Source organism: Salmo salar, chromosome 04 (assembly GCF_965601325.2).
Source record: "Salmo salar chromosome 04, fSalSal1, whole genome shotgun sequence".
In the NCBI taxonomy this organism is placed as follows: Eukaryota; Metazoa; Chordata; class Actinopteri; order Salmoniformes; family Salmonidae; genus Salmo; species Salmo salar.
Window position 1 is genome coordinate 48,825,033 of NC_138294.1, and position 19,303 is coordinate 48,844,335.

Here is a 19,303-nt window from a genome sequence, read left to right on the forward strand (position 1 = left end):
TGAGGAAGCACAGTTCCCGCTCAGCCCAGTCAAAACTGTTCGCTGCTCTGGCACCCCAAAGGTGGAACAAGCTCCCTCGCGACGCGAGGACAGCGGAGTCAATCACCACCTTCCGGAGACACCTGAAACCCCACCTCTTTAAGGAATACCTAGGATAGGATAAAGTAATCCTTCTAACCCCCCCCCCCCCTTAAAAGATTTAGATGCACTATTGTAAAGTGGTTGTTCCACTGGATATCATAAGGTGAATGCACCAATTTGTAAGTCGCTCTGGATAAGAGCGTCTGCTAAATGACTTAAATGTAATGTAAATGTAATGTAAATGTTTTAGAAGTGGGGGGGAGATAATAATTTAAATTTTTTATCTGGTCGGATAAACACTCCAAACAGCCTACCCGACCGCTCGGAGGCGTCCACGTGGTCCTGAAGCACACCGTTGCCTCGTTTTGTATCACATTCCAATGATAAAACTGGGGGGGACAAAAATGCAATTTCAGAAGGTGGGGGCGACATGTCCCCCCGTCCCCAGTGAAAGTTGCGCCCCTGGTTTTTATTTAATCTTAAAATTAGTAACTCATCGATAGGCCACATTTTGATGTTACTGTCACTAAAAAAGCCTTATTATGTAATCATAGAAAGCATGCATGTCCAAGATAGCATGCAAAGGTTGCAAGTCTGTGGAGATCTTCACAATATAAATATCTGTGCAGAATCTCAAACGGCATTGATCACTTGCACTTTATATTTTTAGTGTAATGTCAACTACAATCCAGGTCATATGGTTGTGCTGTTAGATGAAGCACAGTGATAACACATTACGTTTTTCTATCTATACAAAATATTTGATATTGTATTCCCATTTGAACTTTGTTGTGATTTTAAATGGTTGAAAGTGCAGTGATAAAACATTTAGATGAAAACTAAATAAAAAATCAGGCATTGTTTTTCCATAGTGTCACATTGGGAATTCAACAAACTTCTGGTTGTATTTTTGAGTGGGTGAATAAAGGTTGAAATCTCAGTGATCAACCGTTTCAACCAAAAATTACCCACATTTCCAAGTTGAAACGACGTGGTGTGCCCAGTGGGAAGTCTTTACAATATCAAAGCCCATAAACTCACCCACCCGTTCAACCCCCAGTGTTGCTCAGCTAAGCAGGGGCTTTGATTGGATCTCCTGTTATTTGTTCCTTTCATTATTGTGGTACCCAGCGGATATTGAATGTCTGAGACGTCCACCTCCCGGTCGCTCAGGTTTAGGCTACATTGTGGAAAACAGAACATTTGTATGAAGTTAAGGTGTTTACATATTTTTTGATTCTACTTTGAAGAAAACATTATTGAGATTAAAATTAGTAGTTTACAACCGTAGTTAAACAACAGTTTAATTTAGCAAATCAGCAAAGAAAAGTGTTCTGCTGACAAATGTTCTGTCATCACTCTGGAATACTTACAAATGAATCACAAACCGCCAGAGACAGACGACAGCTACTGCTGATGATGCGCGCACACACACGCGCGCGCACACACACACACACAGAGAGAGACAGACAGACACACACACATTTTCCAGTCTCTCAGAGGAGAACAATACAAGAGGCAAAAATTGGCTTTGCATTTCTGTGCATGGAATTCTAAACTGGATTATGGTTATAGGGAATTCTGGTGGAGTCCTCGGGAGTCGGGACTCACATTGTTAGATAGTCATAAAGCATTCCATCCCAATCTTACAATCAACCAATTCTAATAAATGCATTGCATTCATTGGCACATTCAATTGCGGTTTATAATGAACAAAACGCGTGAATGGGTACATTGTTGCAAAAAAAAAGTCCGAGCTCACAGTTAAGAGTGTTTCCATTGTAGACCTTTACGCACAATTTAACACGCTTGGAACGGAGTGCGTTGTCCGGGTGCTAGGGTGTCCTCGATGGGTCTCACAGGATGGCTTTGCAGAGGTGTTCGTGATGGTGTTGCCGTGGCTGCTCGTTTTGGAGCTCGTACTTTACGCAGGCTGTTTCATCTGTGGAATAATGTCCGCTGCTTCTCTGACAATCACCCAGGTACGAAAGCATTAACGTTTGAAATGTCGGGAACTTTCAACCGCATATGATACATTCTAAACTTGAGAACTCATTTTATCCCTGTATAAAAAAAAATATTAATAGAAATGTATTGACAACATTTCCACACATAGCCTAGGCTACTGTCTGCTGTCACCCTCCTCAAACCGACACTAGGCTATTGGTAGGCTGCTAGATGTAGAGCATACATTGGATATGTTTTTATCGTCCTCTCAACGATGGGTCAAACTTTTAGGTGCTACATCTGTTATGGAAGATTTTTATCAGACTTTCAAGAAACTTTCTTCTATATTATGTTGTCTTTTCCTGCTTTTATCTCAGAATTTGTAACACATCCCAAAACATGTGGGTTGGCCTATAATGAGAAAATAAATGAAATCAGCAGAGATAATCATGTGATCATGTGAAGTCAGTGAATATCGTTGATGACTCTTCGCTAGGCCTACCGGCTTATACAATGTCTTACTGGACTTCAGCTAAATGCAAAATTGTTGCATGCAGTGACTTTGCAATAGATTAGGCTACAATTCCACATAAAAATACTACAGTTTACTATATAATACTATAGTACTTACTATAGAATTATATAGTATTCGGTAGTAAACTGTAGTATACTGTAGAATACTATACTGCACACTGGAGTATCCCTCGATTGTGTAGTTCTTATTATTGAATTTTGTAGTACACTTTAGAATAATATACTACACACTGTATCGATATGCTCGTATACAGTTGAAGTCGGAAGTTTACATACACCTAAGCCAAATACATTTAAACTCAGTTTTTCACAATTCCTGACATTTAATCCCAGTAAAAATTCTTAGGTCAGTTAGGATCACCACTTTATTTTAAGAATGTGAAATGTCAGAATAATAGTAAAGAGAATGATTTATTTCAGCTTTTATTTCTTTCATCACAGTCCCAGTGGGTCAGAAGTTTACATACACTCAATTAGTATTTGGTAGCATTGCCTTTAAATTGTTTAACTTGGGTCAAAAGTTTTGGGTAGTCTTCCACATGCTTCCCATAATAAGTTGGGTGAATTTTGTCCCATTCCTCCTGACAGAGCTGGTGTAACTGAGTTCGGTTTGTATGCCTCCTTGCTCGCACACACTTTTTCAGTTCTGCCCACAAATATTCTATAGGATTGAGGTCCTATAGAATTGAGATTGTGATGGGCACTCCAATACCTTGACTTTGTTGTCCTTAAGCCATTTTGCCAGAACTTTGGAAGTATGCTTGGGGTCATTGTCCATTTGGAAGACCCACTTGCGACCAAGCTTTAACTTCCTGACTGATGTCTTGAGATGTTGCTTCAATATATCCACATAATTGTTGTTCCTCGTGATGCCATCTATTTTGTGAAGTGCAGCAGTCCCTCCTGCAGCAAAGCACCCCCACAACATGATGCTGCCACCCCCGTGCTTCACGGTTGGGATGGTGTTCTTCGGCTTGCAAGCCTCCCCCTTTTCCTCCAAACATAACAATGGTCATTATGGCCAATCAGTTCTATTTTTGTTTCATCAGACCAGAGGACATTTCTCCAAAAAGTACGATCTTTGTCCCCATGTGCAGTTGCAAACAGTACTCTGGCTTTTTTATGGCGGTTTTGGAGCAGTGGCTTGTTCCTTGCTGAGTGGCCTTTCAGGTTATGTCCATATAGGACTCGTTTTACTGTGGATATAGATACTTTTGTACCTGTTTCCTCCAGCATCTTCATAAGGTCCTTTGCTTTTGTTCTGGGATTGATTTGCCCTTTTCGCACCAAAGTACGTTCATCTCTAGGAGACAGAACGCGTCTCCTTCCTGAGCGGTATGACGGCTGCATGGTCCCATGGTGTTTATACTTGCGTACTATTGTTTGTACAGATGAACGTTGTACCTTCAGGCATTTGGAAATTGTTCCCAAGGATGAACCAGACTTGTGGTGGTCTAAAAAAAATATTCTGAGGTCTTGGCTTTTGATTTTCCCATGTTGTCAAGTAACGAGGCACTGAGTTTGAAGGTAGGCCTTGAAACACATCCACAGGTACACCTCCAATTAACTCAAATGATGTCAATTAGCCTATCAGAAGCTTCTAAAGCCATGACATCATTTTCTGGAATTTTCCAAGCTGTCAACTCAGTGTATGTAAACTTCTGGCCCACTGGAATTGTGATACAGTGAATTATAAGTGAAATAATCTGTCTGTAAACAATTGTTGGAAAAATGACTTGTGTCATGCACACAGTAGATGTCCTAACCGACTTGCCGAAACTATAGTTTGTTAACAAGAAGTTTGTGGAGTGGTTGAAAAACGAGTTTTAATGACTCCAACCTAAGTGTATGTAAACTTCCGACTTCAACTGTATATCATTTGCGTATGTCCTGCCCATTCCCCATCCCCCCATATCACAATTTGTGCCACTCATGACTGAAAAACCTACATGCCAAGTATATACCATATATTGTGTTCCCTACAAGTTATAGAAAAGAGCAGAACTGCTGAACCTAACTGTGCAGACCACAGTCCTACCTAAATACTGGTAATGGACAATTTGCTATTTTAATGTTGTTCAGTAAGATTCCTCAAGGAGAAAGCCCCCTCAAAAAAAATATAATTAAAATGAGAATAAAACAAAAACACTAAAATCAAATCAAATCAAATGTATTTGTCACCTACACATGGTTAGCAGATGTTAATGCAAGTGTAGCGAAATGCTTGTGCTTCTAGTTCCGACCAAGCAGTAATATCTAACAAGTAATATAACCTAACAATTCCACAACAACTACCTTATACACACAAGTGTTAAGGAATTAATACGAATATGTACATACAAATATATAGATGAGTGATGGCCGAACGGCATAGGCAAGATGCAGTAGATGGTAAGAGTACAGTATATACATATGAGATGAGTAATGTAGGTTATGAGAACATTATATAAAGTGGCATTGTTTAAAGTGGCTAGTGATACATTTAGTTACATCAAGATGGCAATATGCAGTAGATGGTATAGCGTACAGTATATACATATGAGATGAGTAATGTAGGGTATGAGAACATTATATAAAGTGGCATTGTTTAAAGTGGCTAGTGATACATTTAATTACATCAAGATGGCAAGATGCAGTAGATGGTATAGCGTACAGTATATACATATGAGATGAGTAATGTAAGGTATGTAAACATTATATAAAGTGGCTATTGATAAATTGATTACATACATTTTTCCATTATTAAAGTGGCTGGAGTTGAGTCAGTATGTTGGCAGCAGCCAGTCAATGTTAGTGATGGCTGTTTAACAGTCTGATGGCCTTGAGATAGAAGCTGTTTTTCAGTCTCTCGGTCCCCGCTTTGATGCACCTGTATTGACCTCGCATTCTCGATGATAACGGGGTGAACAGGCAGTGGCTCGGGTGGTTGTTGTCCTTGATGATCTTTTTGGCCTTCCTGTGACATCGGGTGGTGTAGGTGTCCTGGAGGGCAGGTAGTTTGCACCCGGTGATGCGTTGTGCAGACCTCACTACCCTCTGGAGAGCCTTACGGTTATGGGCGGAGCAGCTGCCGTACCAGGCGGTGATACAGCCCGACAGGATGCTCTCGATTGTGCATCTGTAAAAGTTTGTGAGTGTTTTTGGTGACAAGCCGAATTTCTTCAGCCTCCTGAGGTTGAAGAGGCGCTGCTGCGCCTTCTTCACCACGCTGTCTGTGTGGGTGGACCATTTCAGTTTGTCCGTGATGTGTACGCCAAGGAACTTAAAACTCTCCACCCTCTTCACTACTGTCCCGTCAATGTAGATAGACAGTGAATACTACAGTAAAGTTTGCAAAAACACTACAGTGCATACTGTAGTGATAATGCATGAGAAGCTGGTGTTTGAAGGATATATTGGCACGGGTGTTGTTAGGCCTGAGACGATATATATTATATATATATTACTATATATAAATATAGTAATACTAAAGTATACTATAGTATTTTTTCATGTGGGATTTTTATACAGATGGCAATGACTTTGAAAGGAAATGTGTTGAGAGACAGGAAAATGAAACATGAGTTCTACATTCAGAGTCCTCCCGACTGTTTCACATGGCCCAATGGCACCATATAGTCATCATCTAATGTCCTAAAAGAATACAACTAGACATTTGTGCACATTAATGGAATTTCTCAAGCATTCCTCTCCAAGTTGAATTAAGGTCTCCTGTGCATCCCTACCCAGGCCAGGAAACACAGTGAGGTCTGTGTGTGACAGACCTCACTCTGTTTCCCTGCCTATTAAGGGACGTTCATTTGAGAGCATGTGTATCTCGCCATGGCTAACCAAGCTCTCTTGCTGTTAATGTCCAGTGAAGATACTTCCCATTGTTATAGGTTGTGTAAAGTGCATTAAAACTTCTTAAGGATCCAACCTTTTTTGAAATTTTCGCCTAAAATGACATACCCAATTAAACTGCTTGTAGCTCAGGACCTGAAGCAAGGATATGTATATTCTTGATACCATTTGAAAGGAAACATTTTGAAGTTTGTGGAAATATGAAATTAATGTAGGAGAATATAACACATTAGATCTGGTAAAAGATAATACAAGGAAAGAAAACATGCGTTTTTGTTGTTGTACCATCATCTTTGAAATGCAAGAGAACGGCCATAATGTATTATTCTAGCCCAGGCGCAATTTAGAATTTGGCCACTAGATGGCAGCAGTGTATGTGCAAAGTAGACTGATCCAATGAACCATTGTATATCTGTTCATAATGTTGTAAGACTGCCCAAATGTGCCTAATTGGTTTATTAATGCATTTTCAAGTTCATAATTGTGCACTCTCCTCAAACAATAGCATGGTATTCTTTCACTGTAATAGCTACTGTAAATTGGACAGTGCAGTTAGATTAACAAGAATTTAAGCTTTCTGCCCATGTCAGATATGTCTATGTACTGGGATTTGTTTTTGTTACTTATAACCTCATGCTAATCACATTAGCCTACGTTAGCTCAACCGTCCCGCGGGGGGGGACACCGATCCCGTAGAGGTATCATTTCAATTGCATACTGTAGGATAAATGGCATAGTTATACTGAATGCAACTGTATTGTGTCATGCAGGGCCACTTTAGAGGGCAGTGCATTCTTTATGGGACTGTTGAGTACAACACATCTGGCCTGATCCTGGAGAACCCCAGCCATCCCTCCCTCTGCTACTTTGTGTCAGCCATCTCTGTGTCTGTGGCCATCTACTGCTTCTGCCTCACCCTCTACTGGATCTACACCAGCTGTGTGGAAGAGGAGGTCAAGAGGTGAGAGACAGACTTTCCATGCCTAGTAGTGTGGCAGCAAAGCAGAAATGATTTGATTTGTTTGTTTTGGACTTTTTTTCCTTCCTGTCCTGCACCCCCAGGGGAAGACTGTGGCTGAATGTGACTCTGGGGGTGTGTATGAAGATATTGTTTTTCCTGGCGGTGTCAGGGTGTACCCTGAGGATTGGCAGGGACCGCCTCTGTCTGTCTGCCCTCCACAACGTGCCCTCCATAACCAGGTGAGATGGCTGCCTTTTTTCCCTGTCTTCTCCTGTATCACCTCTTTGCTCAGTGCCCTCTTGTTTCTCATACCGTCTGTGAAATGTGAAATATTGTATGACGTTCTTGTTAATTTGGAGGACTTCTTTCATTTCAGTTGTGAAGAAGCCGAGAATAAAACCTGGGTCAGTCCCTACAATGGAAATCAGTTCTACACGGGCTTGTATAATGCAGAGGTCTGTCCTGACATTGTGCATATCATAATATTAACTAACACATCAAAACGTTATTGCCTTATCAGACCACAAGCTGCTTCAAAACCACAGACCATCTGTTGTCATTGTTATTTAAACCCATGTATTTTATTCTTCATCTCTGCACTCTTCTATTGTCTTTCCCAGAAGTCTGTGTGGGTGAACTTCTTCTTCTGGGTGCAGATCGTGGTGGTGGTGTTTGTCCAGAAACGTCAGGGGTTAGGCTCAAGGTCAGAATGGAGCGTATCTGAAACAGAGCCCTTCTTCCACCGTCCTGTCTGACTCCACCGACCACACCAAGCCAGATGGGTGGCATAATGGTTGTGTTCCTCTGCTCAGACGTTGCTGACGCATGCCAGATCTTACAACGCCTACATAGGTATTTTACGTATCAACCATTAGTTGATGCATGCAACGTCTGAGCAGGGAAACACGACCAATGTGTCCTTGCATCCAGGTCGCTGCATGCAACAACCTAGTTTTGTCCCAAGCTCAAGACAGGGATAACAGTGGGTTAAAAAACCGGATGTACTCAATTATTGGTAATGTAATTAGATTCCACTGCAGTATGAAATAGCCTACCATACACATTTTACTTAATTTGACTGAATTGGCCCCAACTCTGTCATTTGGATAAGTACTTTTATTAAATATGAAACTAAGATTCCTTTTGATAAAGCCACTCAGTGCTGACATTAAAGGCATTACAACCTCTAATTTAGGCCAGCAATGGGGCGCCCTAACAACAATGTGTTTTCCCTTTGAAATAGTGGGAATAGTACAATTAACATTGGAGGTAACTTCTTCCATTTTTGTATACTTATCAGTTTAACCAATTAGTTACACAATTCAGTCACTTCCTGTTATGTAAAATTACCTGCTCAATGTATACTGATTGATGTAACAGCTGTGAAAGTCAAACATTTCCTGTGTATTTCATGTGTTTTTGTCAGAACAAAATCTCTGTCATCGCTAAAATCTTTATTGATTATGAAGTCATTATTAATGAAGTACAGTTACATTGTTACTAGTTATTTTCTAGTACTGAATACGAGTTACCATGGGAACATTTTATGAGAAAAAGGTTTGCAAATAAATAAAAAATATTGTTCCAGATTCACTCCATCACAACCTTTATAAATGGCATTAACTATAGTAAGTCTCCATTCCCAACCACTGACACACAAAATAAATGTTTTGTCATACCCGTGGTATACGGTCTGCTATAAGACGGCTATCAGCCAATCAGCATTCAGGGCTCGACCCACCCAGTTTATAAATGGCATTAAGTACAATAAGTCTCCATTTCCAACCACTGCCACATTCTGTCCCTCCTCTCACCATCAATCCATCCCTCTCCTCTCTGCCCTCTCCTTCACTCCCTCTTTCTCTCAATCTCTTACAGTTTCTTGATGAGTTTGCAAGCTAGTCTTTCTTTTTCTTCTAAGTCTCCATTTTAAGTCTCCATTTCCAACCACTGCCACATGCACCAGCTGCCTGCGTTTGTTAAACATGTCTAGCTTTGCTGCTTCTATCTGCTGACCCAGGCCCTCCCCCCTCTGCTGAGCTATCACTAGGGCCAACTGTGTGCTCTGCTCATGGCACTCGGCCCTTAGCCGCGTTACCTCTGCCAACAGGCTCTACATGTTGTTCACAACGGAATTCCCCTGCTCCTGAGACATTGTACGGGCTGGGGTAAAGTCAAATATTGAAGGGAAAATCACTGAGGATACACACTCAGACTGATCTGGCAACAACCAAAGTAGAGCATAAAACATCCTACTTGGATTTGTTACTGAGGTGTAGCCTAGTGATTCAACATTATCTTAAAAGCACTAAATATTAATAAACACTGAAATGTTCAAGACAGCAGCATCCGTCTGATTCATCAACCCATGAGATGTCTGCAGGTAGCTTACAGTGGAGCTTATCTCTCCCCAGTGCTAGTAACGTCAACTAACACATTTCAAACACTCAGACACCTTTTCAACCACAAAAGGACAGTTTTACATTTGGCGTCATAAGTGAAGCCAAAGTAATTTGTGGATAACACGTTGCATGTGACAATAAAACATTATATTTAATTGTAACTACCTGCATAAATGCATTATAATTACATTGTGGTTACCAAAGTGATTGCATAACTGCATAGTACCACGTTTTGCTTTCAGAGTTTAAACACTTTGCTCTGATTTATACAAACTCATAATACTGAATGTATGTCTATAAATTTGGAAGGGCCACTTACCAGTGTGAAAATGGAACATGTGCTGCAGCAGTTTCTTCTCTCCTCGTCACCTGAATGGTTTGTACCTACACTTAACAATTACTGGTAGAGTCCCATGCAGTTGATGTGCAGACTCTCATTTGTCATATGAAATGTGACGGGTGCTTAGCCCTTTAAAACAAGCTTAGGGTCATGGGTAGGGAGAGTAGGAGCCAAATGAAATGAGATTGGTTGCTTTGCTTTGCTTGCAGTCATGCATGGATGTAGTGAGAACCAAAACCAACACTTCTAATTCTTTAAAAAATATATATATATAAATCTGGTTACAATATGTAGGTACAACAACACTGGTTACAACAGTAACGGTAGACCTGATGCTATTTCAAACAGTTACTGTACTTGTCACTAGAGGGAGATGTTATTTACCATATACACCGGTAGTTTATAATAGATTGCACTGTGATTCTCAGTCAATATAGAGAGCATTATTATCAGAACATGTAGATATATCCAGACTTACTTTATTAGTGCTTCTGTACCACCAACACCATCATAATCATCATGTTCATCAACAACAATTAGAATTTGTACTGGTAACACATTAGATACAGCAGAATGAATACATACAGGACTCTTTCAAGATAAGGTGGGGTTTTAGAGTGTTGATGGGATTGAGTTGAGTCACCCAACACATTTAGTGGTTCGGTACCTCTGTCCTCGAACCGTGTCAATATCTTCATACTTGTAAATGTTTTTACATGGACATTCTTTGAAATGTCGGTCCATATTCACTACCATTTATCGCTTTATTGTTATTATTGTGCTGAATAATTTGTGCACCTACTGGCATGTGTGTATGCTGATGTATAGAAGTGTGTCTTCGCATGCTCAGTTTTTGGCTCTGGTCCCAAGCCTTCCGAGCATCGATCACAGATGGTGCTCCTAATGGCATCAGCTGAGCGAGGGGTGGGGGGTTGGGGTAGTGTGAGTGTTAGTGTGAGTATGTACTCTACTGCATTAAATCCATACTTGATCATGATGTATAATTACAACAGTGGGCAGAACTGAGACATGGGAAAACCCCTTTTGAATTGTGCTGAAGGGCAAATTGCTGAGAGGGATTTTTTATTTATTAAAGAGATAATCTTAAAAGCATAAAATGGGATAATTGTGCACTTAACTCTTAAAATATGATTTACTATATCTCTGAGGTCATATCTTGGACAATATTGTTGGCCTCTCGATCGGGCATGTTCTCGAGGAAGGCGAGTAGGTGACAAGCCTCATCACTACTAGTGTATTGGCTAAATTGATTATTTGTTTTACATCTAAAAGTAATATCAAATCTTATTACAATACTCTCTTTGTGGAATGGTAATACTCTCTTTGTGGAATGGTACTACTCTCTTTGTGGAATGGTAATACTCTCTTTGTGGAATGGTAATATTCTCTTTGTGGAATGGTACAACTCTCTTTGTGGAATGGTAATATTCTCTTTGTGGAATGGTAATACTCTCTTTGTGGAATGGTAATACTCTCTTTGTGGAATGGTAATACTCTCTTTGTGGAATGGTAATACTCTCTTTGTGGAATGGTAATATTCTCTTTGTGGAATGGTAATACTCTCTTTGTGGAATGGTAATACTCTCTTTGTGGAATGGTACTACTCTCTTTGTGGAATGGTAATACTCTCTTTGTGGAATGGTACTACTCTCTTTGTGGAATGGTACTACTCTCTTTGTGGAATGGTAATACTCTCTTTGTGGAATGGTAATACTCTTTGTGGAATGGTAATACTCTCTTTGTGGAATGGTACTACTCTCTTTGTGGAATGGTAATACTCTCTTTGTGGAATGGTAATACTCTCTTTGTGGAATGGTAATACTCTCTTTGTGGAATGGTAATATTCTCTTTGTGGAATGGTAATACTCTCTTTGTGGAATGGTAATACTCTCTTTGTGGAATGGTACTACTCTCTTTGTGGAATGGTAATACTCTCTTTGTGGAATGGTAATACTCTCTTTGTGGAATGGTAATACTCTCTTTGTGGAATGGTAATACTCTCTTTGTGGAATGGTAATACTCTCTTTGTGGAATGGTAATACTCTCTTTGTGGAATGGTAATACTCTCTTTGTGGAATGGTAATATTCTCTTTGTGGAATGGTAATACTCTCTTTGTGGAATGGTAATACTCTCTTTGTGGAATGGTAATACTCTCTTTGTGGAATGGTAATACTCACTTTGTGGAATGGTAATTGCTTATTTTTTTATTGGCATTAGAGTTTTGCTCCGCATCTAACAGGGAGTTCTGTAAGTTTACAAGTTATACAGTGCCCCTTGAATGAATCTAATAGCTTGGTGAAAAATGAACTACTCCTGATGTTAAGTGCTAACTCAGCAGCTCCTTGATACTTCCATACATTCATGAACAAAGATACAAAGCGATTGTTGTTCATTGTGGACAATGGGACACAGATATTACAGTCTCTTAAGGAAGAGCAACTACATAACTGTCATTTAATCTACTGTGACACAATAGTTTTGTTTCCCTACACATTTTTCACATACAGTACTGCTTTCTCGCAGGTCTGGAAACCATGATTTTTCCATTTGTTTTCTTTCTCCTTCCTTACCCCTCTCTTTAACAACCCTTTCGATATCGCCACATATTCTTCCTCCGTCCCTGTTTTCTTCTCCTCTCCTCTCTCTAATTTCTTGCATCATCCTGAGCCGATTTGCATATCTGCTCTACTGTACATGACCTTTGCCAATCACAGTGACTATCCTGCGTCAAGGTCCTCCCCTCCATGGCAGCTCTCCTCACCATGGACAATCAACACAGGCAAGTGGAGAGCTTCCTGATAAGCTGGTGGTGTCTCTGTCACACAGGCCACTCCCTGCATGATCTCGGTCCTCACTCTCTCTAGTTCCTGCTCTCTATCCTCCTCTAGCTGCAGACTATTCTCGTCCTCTTCATATCCTTCTGACTCCAGGACCCCTCTGCTTTCTTCATTAGCCCGGCGGAGGCCCAGTCCCAGAAACCCACCACCTTCATCCCCTCTACTCCCCATCCCTGCACCAAGGCTCCGGGAGTGAAACAGGCAGGCCTGGCGCATCGTGTGCAAACGGCCCAGAGATAATCCACTGCGGCTGAGGGCTAACCTTCCTCCTCCCATCCTTCCCACTGTCCCATATGTCAAAGATCCTGCCCCCATTACCACATTTCCCCTGACTCGCGAGGGGAGCGAGGAGCTGCTGGTGGACCTGCAGCAGCGTGGGCAGCTCTGTAGGACGTAGCTGGAGCTCCGTCTCATAGGGACATGTGTTGCCCCGGTAAACGCAGAGGGAGAAGATGTGTTGTTGGTGTTCAGATCCATCAGCAAGGCCTCAGAGTAACTGGGCACCATCTGCTGGTTACAGCGAATGTGCCACTCCAGTTCAGTGATGTCCACAGTGTTGACCCTCGATATGACACGTAATCTGGGGCCACCGCGTTGCCCATTCTCCTGGCCTGAGCGGTAGTTGCCCATCTCAGTGCTGTCATTGTCATTGACTTCCTCGTTCTCACCAAACAGCTTCTCCACATGGTAGTGAACATACGCCGTACGGTACTCCGACACCACACGTAATGGCCAGGACAACATCAGGGCTGAGATCAGCCAATACATGCGCCGCCGAGAGAACCAGGGCGGCCACGCCGGGTCAGGAAAGGCCAGCATGTGCTCACGGAAGTCCACGTTCTTCAAGTGCATGCCCTCCCGTGCCTCCATGTAGTCATCCAGACCCTCGTTCTCTGCGAAGAAGCGTGCGCGCTGAGTGAGGTAGGCGGCCTCGGCACGGGCACTGGCAAAGCTGAAACACTTGGTGAAACGAAGGCGTACAGCCGGGTGCTCCAGAAGGCCAAGCAGCTCCTTGGATACGTCCTTTACACCATGTTGGCTGTAGTCAAATTCAGAGCTAGCTGCGTGTGTGTTGACCCGCTCATGGTACACCTGTGTGGTGGTGTAAGCGTCACCATTTCGGTATCGAGTCACCTGCCGTGTCCGTCTCACATAGTGATAGCTGATGGCCTTCCACCAGATACAGGGCATGGCCTGCTGCAGCCTCTGGACCCTGTTGTACACCTTGCTGATCCTCACCCGGGCCAGAGAGGATGTTTTAGAGAAGCAGTGCCAGCACTCCACCAGGTAGACCAGATACAGCATGATCAGGAAGGCCACCGGGATGTAGACGTAGCCGTTGGAGCAGGGGCTGTCATGGTAGAGGCGGGCGCGGACGCCGTAGTAGAGGCCGTGTTCATCGACAGCCATGACGGTGACACGGGAGAAGGAGCACCATCCCAGCGTGGCGAAACAGCCGAACATCAGAAGCGTGAGGAGCAGGCACTTCCAGTGGGACTCTCGGCATAGGGACCCAGGAAGGGACTGTTTACAGGGACGCTGCTACGGGGGAAGGGATAAGAGACAAGGTAAAGCAAATGGTGGGGGGATGGAGGGTTGGGTACAAATATGAGAAGAAATTCGGTTTAGATTTTATAAATGAGTAAGGTCACCGAGTTTAAGTGATGGGATCAGGGGCACAGGTTTAAAGTTGGGCAAAGGAAGGGATGTGAAAGTGGAAAGGACATTGAAAAAATGATGGCGTAAGTGGTGGGAATGGGGTTTTAATGATGAGAAAACATCAAACATCATGACTTGTATGAGGGGTGATAAAAAGGAGAGGAACAGGATTGAAGGACATACAATGGGAGAGGCAAACAAAAAAAACAAGGAAGGGATGTTAAAACTGGATTTTTCTGCAAGAAACAGAAACAGAAAAAACAGAACACATTAAGTGTATTCCATAAGAATACAGACGATTGGGCATTGATCAAAATGCATTTTATGTCAAACAACATTAATAAACATCAATGTTGTCCTCTCATGCTCCCCTGCTCGTCCAGAGATGGACCATTCCAGTCTCTGGAGGCATGGACACGTTTCCAGGCAGAGTGAAACCCAAACCATGCAGCCCCTTTTAAACACTTGGTTTTAGTGGACACTGGATGACGCTGATGCTTTTAGACCTCATCAACAGAGAGAAAGAAGGAGAGTGCGTTCAGCTTTCTTTTCCCAGTGGAGGTTAGTGGTACTGTGGCCATTCATGCTCCCCATGGGAGGATGCACATGGACAGTGAGCAAAGTGGAAGAGTGAAACATGCAGTGACACTCTTGGCCACAAAAAGAGTATTGGAAATAACCAAAGGGCAAACAAAGACAGAGATACAGATAGATAAGAGCTGAGCTCAGAGTATCTGTCTATCTGCTTCACTTTTTTAAGCAGTCAAATGTGCCTCTTGCAGCCATGACAGTGCCCTTGCAGGGAAGGTTTGTTTTCCTAAAAGGCAGGCTGCTATCCAAACGGTAGCTCCGAGGAGGTGTGTTCCTGTTGGCAGAGTTACAGGGGTTTCATTGTGCCTGCATTACAAGGACAAGGGAGCACACTGAGTGAAAGGGAGAGACCATTTAAGTTCACCATGACCCTAGTGCCTCACTTATTACAGATGTTGTGTGTGTCTATCTATAATAATGATGGGCCAACTCTGCACTCATCCCCCACTTAAAGCCAATTAGAGAGGAAGGGATGAAGAGAGGGGGAGCGAATGAGAGAGGGATGGGTAGTTAACTATACATGATGTTTGATAATGGTCAGGGCTAGGAACATCATGCTTTTTTCACTGTGCTATTTCTCTCCCACTTGATCGCTTTCCCTTCCACTCCTTACTGACATTAGCACTATGAAACTACTTCTGTAGAAAAGTCGTTTTTGATCCTTCTTACAGCCATAAGGACAAGGGCCACATATTCACCTATCAACTATCAAAGCAAGTAGCCAAAATGACAACCTGGACATAGGGGTAGATGTAACATAGTAAACGAAAATCTGTCACACTCAAATTAATATGATATGTTACATTTGGTATGGTATGTATTAATTTCTGGATGTCCATCATCCATTTTGTATGTTATGTTAAGAATCACAATTTGTTGTGGCTAACGTTAGCTAGGTGGCAAGGTTAGGGTTAGCTAACATGCTAAGTAGTTGCAAAGTTGCTACGTTTTCCGTGATGAGATTCGAACACGCAACCTTTGGATTGCTAGATTTATATGCCACCGACCCCCCAATATATCCAACCAACCAACCACACACCCCCCTTTTGTTTTTGCCTTAAGTAACCTTCTGTCTTTTGTAACCATACCAATCAGTAACATATCATACTCATTTGAGTGTCCTGGATTTTTGTTTACTATGTTACGTCTAGTCTATGAGACAAGCCTGAAAATGAAGAATGGTACCTGGCAGATCAATACAGAAGAGAGACAGAGTGGACAAGTATTTTCTTGTTATAGAAATAAATCCCCCCAAATGTAACATATCCTGACGCAATAACAGAAAGGTAGAGAAGATAGATTTACGTAGGTTAATATAGAGAATTTCAGTTTCACTCAACCGTTGTAAATTATTTATCAAGCCTAAGAACTACTGGCCTGAGAGACAGCTTTATTGGGAATGCCTCTCAGATTACAGGCAGGCAGAAACATAATGTGAGTTTGAGTGTGTATAAATGAAAGTAGGTAAGCCTGTAGTCTGAAATTCTTTACTCTACTACATCAGAATACAATTATTCTCAAAGTACGTGGAAGGAAACTGACCATAGATGGCTGCAAACACAATAGAAGACGCACAGCTCAATGTGGTTTGACCCAACAGGGTCGTCTTCAGCTTGTGGTGATACTAGAGACCTCCCTCCCTCCCTACTTTTTTTTTTTTTTTTGTGTGTGTGTGTGTGTGTGTGTGTGTGTGTGTGTGTGTGTGTGTGTAGGGGCCTGGCTTCCCCTGCCTTACCCTCACTTTGAGATGAAGGGCAAAGCAGAGGAAGGGAAAACGGAGAGATGGCCAGCACACAGTTATGTATGCACATCTCTCTACTTCTCTCTAACCCCACAACATTCAATAGAGCACAAAGGCCCCTCAAGTAAAAATGTAACCCCCCCCCCAAAAAAAAAAAATCACATTACCACACACAGAATTGTGCTGATTTACCCTGACAGGACATCTTGACATCAGATGTGCAAATATCAGCCATGCTCATGGGAAAGTAAGGCATTATAACATGAGACATGTTGCATATGTAAACAGGAACACTTAAGAGCATGGATATGGTTGCGTCAGTATAATACAATCCCTATCAAAACTCAATAGTGCTCTCCACTTGGCACCATCTCCATCTCTGTCTCTCTTGTATCCATCACCCTGTAACATAAGATCTGAGGTTATAGCTCAGCAACTCTGACTACTACTCAGACAGACCATAATTAGCGACCTTAGACTATAATGTGGACTGATGCTATACCGTTCATTGTAACAAGTCATCCCCAGAGACGATAAGTCTCCTAATCATGATTATGAGGAGTTGAATATCAAGCAGTTGTATGTGGCATTCATATCCTGGTACAGGCAAATAGATGACGGGGAGCTCAATCGTTCACCTCCACTTCGACTGCAATGCAGTTGCGCCCCTCCATTAGCGAGGGGTGACTCTTCAAGTAACCTTGTAAAATGCACGCACTAAAAATAAGAACGTGACTGGACCTACTGTAAAAATAAGAACTACTGTAAAAACCAGAGGGACTCGGATACAACTCCGACCCACCAGAGATACAGAGGTCTGTTTGTGCTCAACATGTTGTTAGTAAGAGGATAACTGTGAGCTGCCCTGATTACAGTAGAGTGGAAACTGAGGTTGAGTAACCAATTAGCTTGAAATTTCCATGCAGTGCAGGCCTAATATGACATGGATTAAATATTCTTGCAGTCGCGCGTTCTATATGGGTCTGGAAATGTTCCTTTTATTAGCCTGTATATTGTAGCCTATGCAGTAGTTTCGTCCCACAACTAGGCACTACGCATCTGTAAACAACACAGTCAAATTCGGAATCGTTAATATAAATGCCTAGTTGCGAGAGGACGCTACCTATGCACTAGCGTCCAACAATACACAATTACACACACAGGATCGCACGCACGCACGCGCGCACAAACACATACACACTTCCCAAACAACCTAACCTATACTAATGCTCTACCTCTTCTCTTCTGCCCCCGTTCAGTAAGGGCGCTTCTCCGGTAACGTTCACCGCAGGCATTATTTTGTTCCTCACGAGCTACGATTTGACCGTGAGCATCGGGATCTGTCCGAGACTCCGACAATCAGGGGGTCCAGAGTCGGGACCGCCCCGCATGACAACTCAAGCCCCATGTATGAATACGATCCTCCAAAAGCAAACGTCTTCGAGCATGAAGCATCCCTCCTGACAGGTTATTACCGCACCTCCTACCATTGCCCCAACGGCTTGATTCGATCCTGTCCTACGGGTCTTGTCACACGATCGCAGGACAGTGAAAAAAAAAAACTATTTTCAGGTGTTGTTTCTCGGGTGTCCGTTAAGTCACCAGTGCCACATGTGGGTGTATTGTTAATTCATTGCTGTCGCCTAGGCTACTTCTCCATAGTAGCCTTCTCTATAGTAGTTCCATTGGGTCACTCCATTGGCGCCAACATGGACTATCGAGCGGGGGAACAATGATGGGAGGAAATAAGTCGCAAGAGAGACATCACGTTATTATTTGATAGGCGATTTAGGCTATACCTCCTGATGCAGCTATATCGGTTAAGTGCGATAGCATAGCACGCCATTTATCCGTAAATATATCTTCATCCCACCATTCAGAAATCATGTTCGCCAGATAATTTTGCTCTCCTCCCTTCTTGCTTTTGGTTCATGTGTTTATCCCGTATTCACCTGCACATTTCATCGTCGATGGTTAGAGCTGACGTCACCCAGTTACGAGACAGTCTACCGGTAAGCGCGCATCATCTTCCAAAATGCCTACATAAATGCAACATTTTAATTAGGCCTAGTTAGAGTGGCTATGTCATAGCCTAGATATTGGGGGGTGATAGTGGTTTGTTTACATAGCAGGTTAGGATAACTAAAGTAGCAGGTTAGGATAATTAACGTAGCAGGTTAGGATAACTAAAGTAGCAGGTTAGGATAATTAATGTAGGTCAGGAGAACTAACGTGACAGGATAGCAGAATTAACGTGGCAGGTTAGGATAATTAACGTAGCAGGTTAGGATAATTAATGTAGCAGGTCAGGAGAATTAACGTGACAGGATAGCAGAACTAACGTG

The 19,303-nt window shown here is 42.3% G+C and overlaps 2 protein-coding genes across 2 annotated transcripts; one reads left to right on the plus strand and one right to left on the minus strand.

Annotated features, from left to right (window-relative positions):
- Window positions 1-1,854: 1,854 nt before the first annotated feature.
- tmem179bb (transmembrane protein 179Bb) lies at window positions 1,855-8,237 on the plus strand. The gene is made up of 5 exons (XM_014196471.3): window positions 1,855-2,063; window positions 7,176-7,366; window positions 7,468-7,605; window positions 7,743-7,821; window positions 7,987-8,237. Exons 1-5 carry the CDS (start codon window positions 1,968-1,970, stop codon window positions 8,119-8,121), a joined length of 639 nt encoding a protein of 212 aa, XP_014051946.1. The 5' UTR covers window positions 1,855-1,967; the 3' UTR covers window positions 8,122-8,237.
- Window positions 8,238-12,213: 3,976 nt separating this feature from the next.
- On the minus strand, window positions 12,214-18,964 carry LOC106603163 (transmembrane protein 151A-like). Its single transcript, XM_014196470.3, has 2 exons — window positions 18,194-18,964; window positions 12,214-14,509 (listed from the first exon to the last, which is right to left on the minus strand). The coding sequence occupies exons 1-2, from the start codon at window positions 18,251-18,253 to the stop codon at window positions 12,848-12,850; spliced, it is 1,722 nt and encodes a 573-aa protein (XP_014051945.1). The 5' UTR covers window positions 18,254-18,964; the 3' UTR covers window positions 12,214-12,847.
- Window positions 18,965-19,303: the final 339 nt, after the last annotated feature.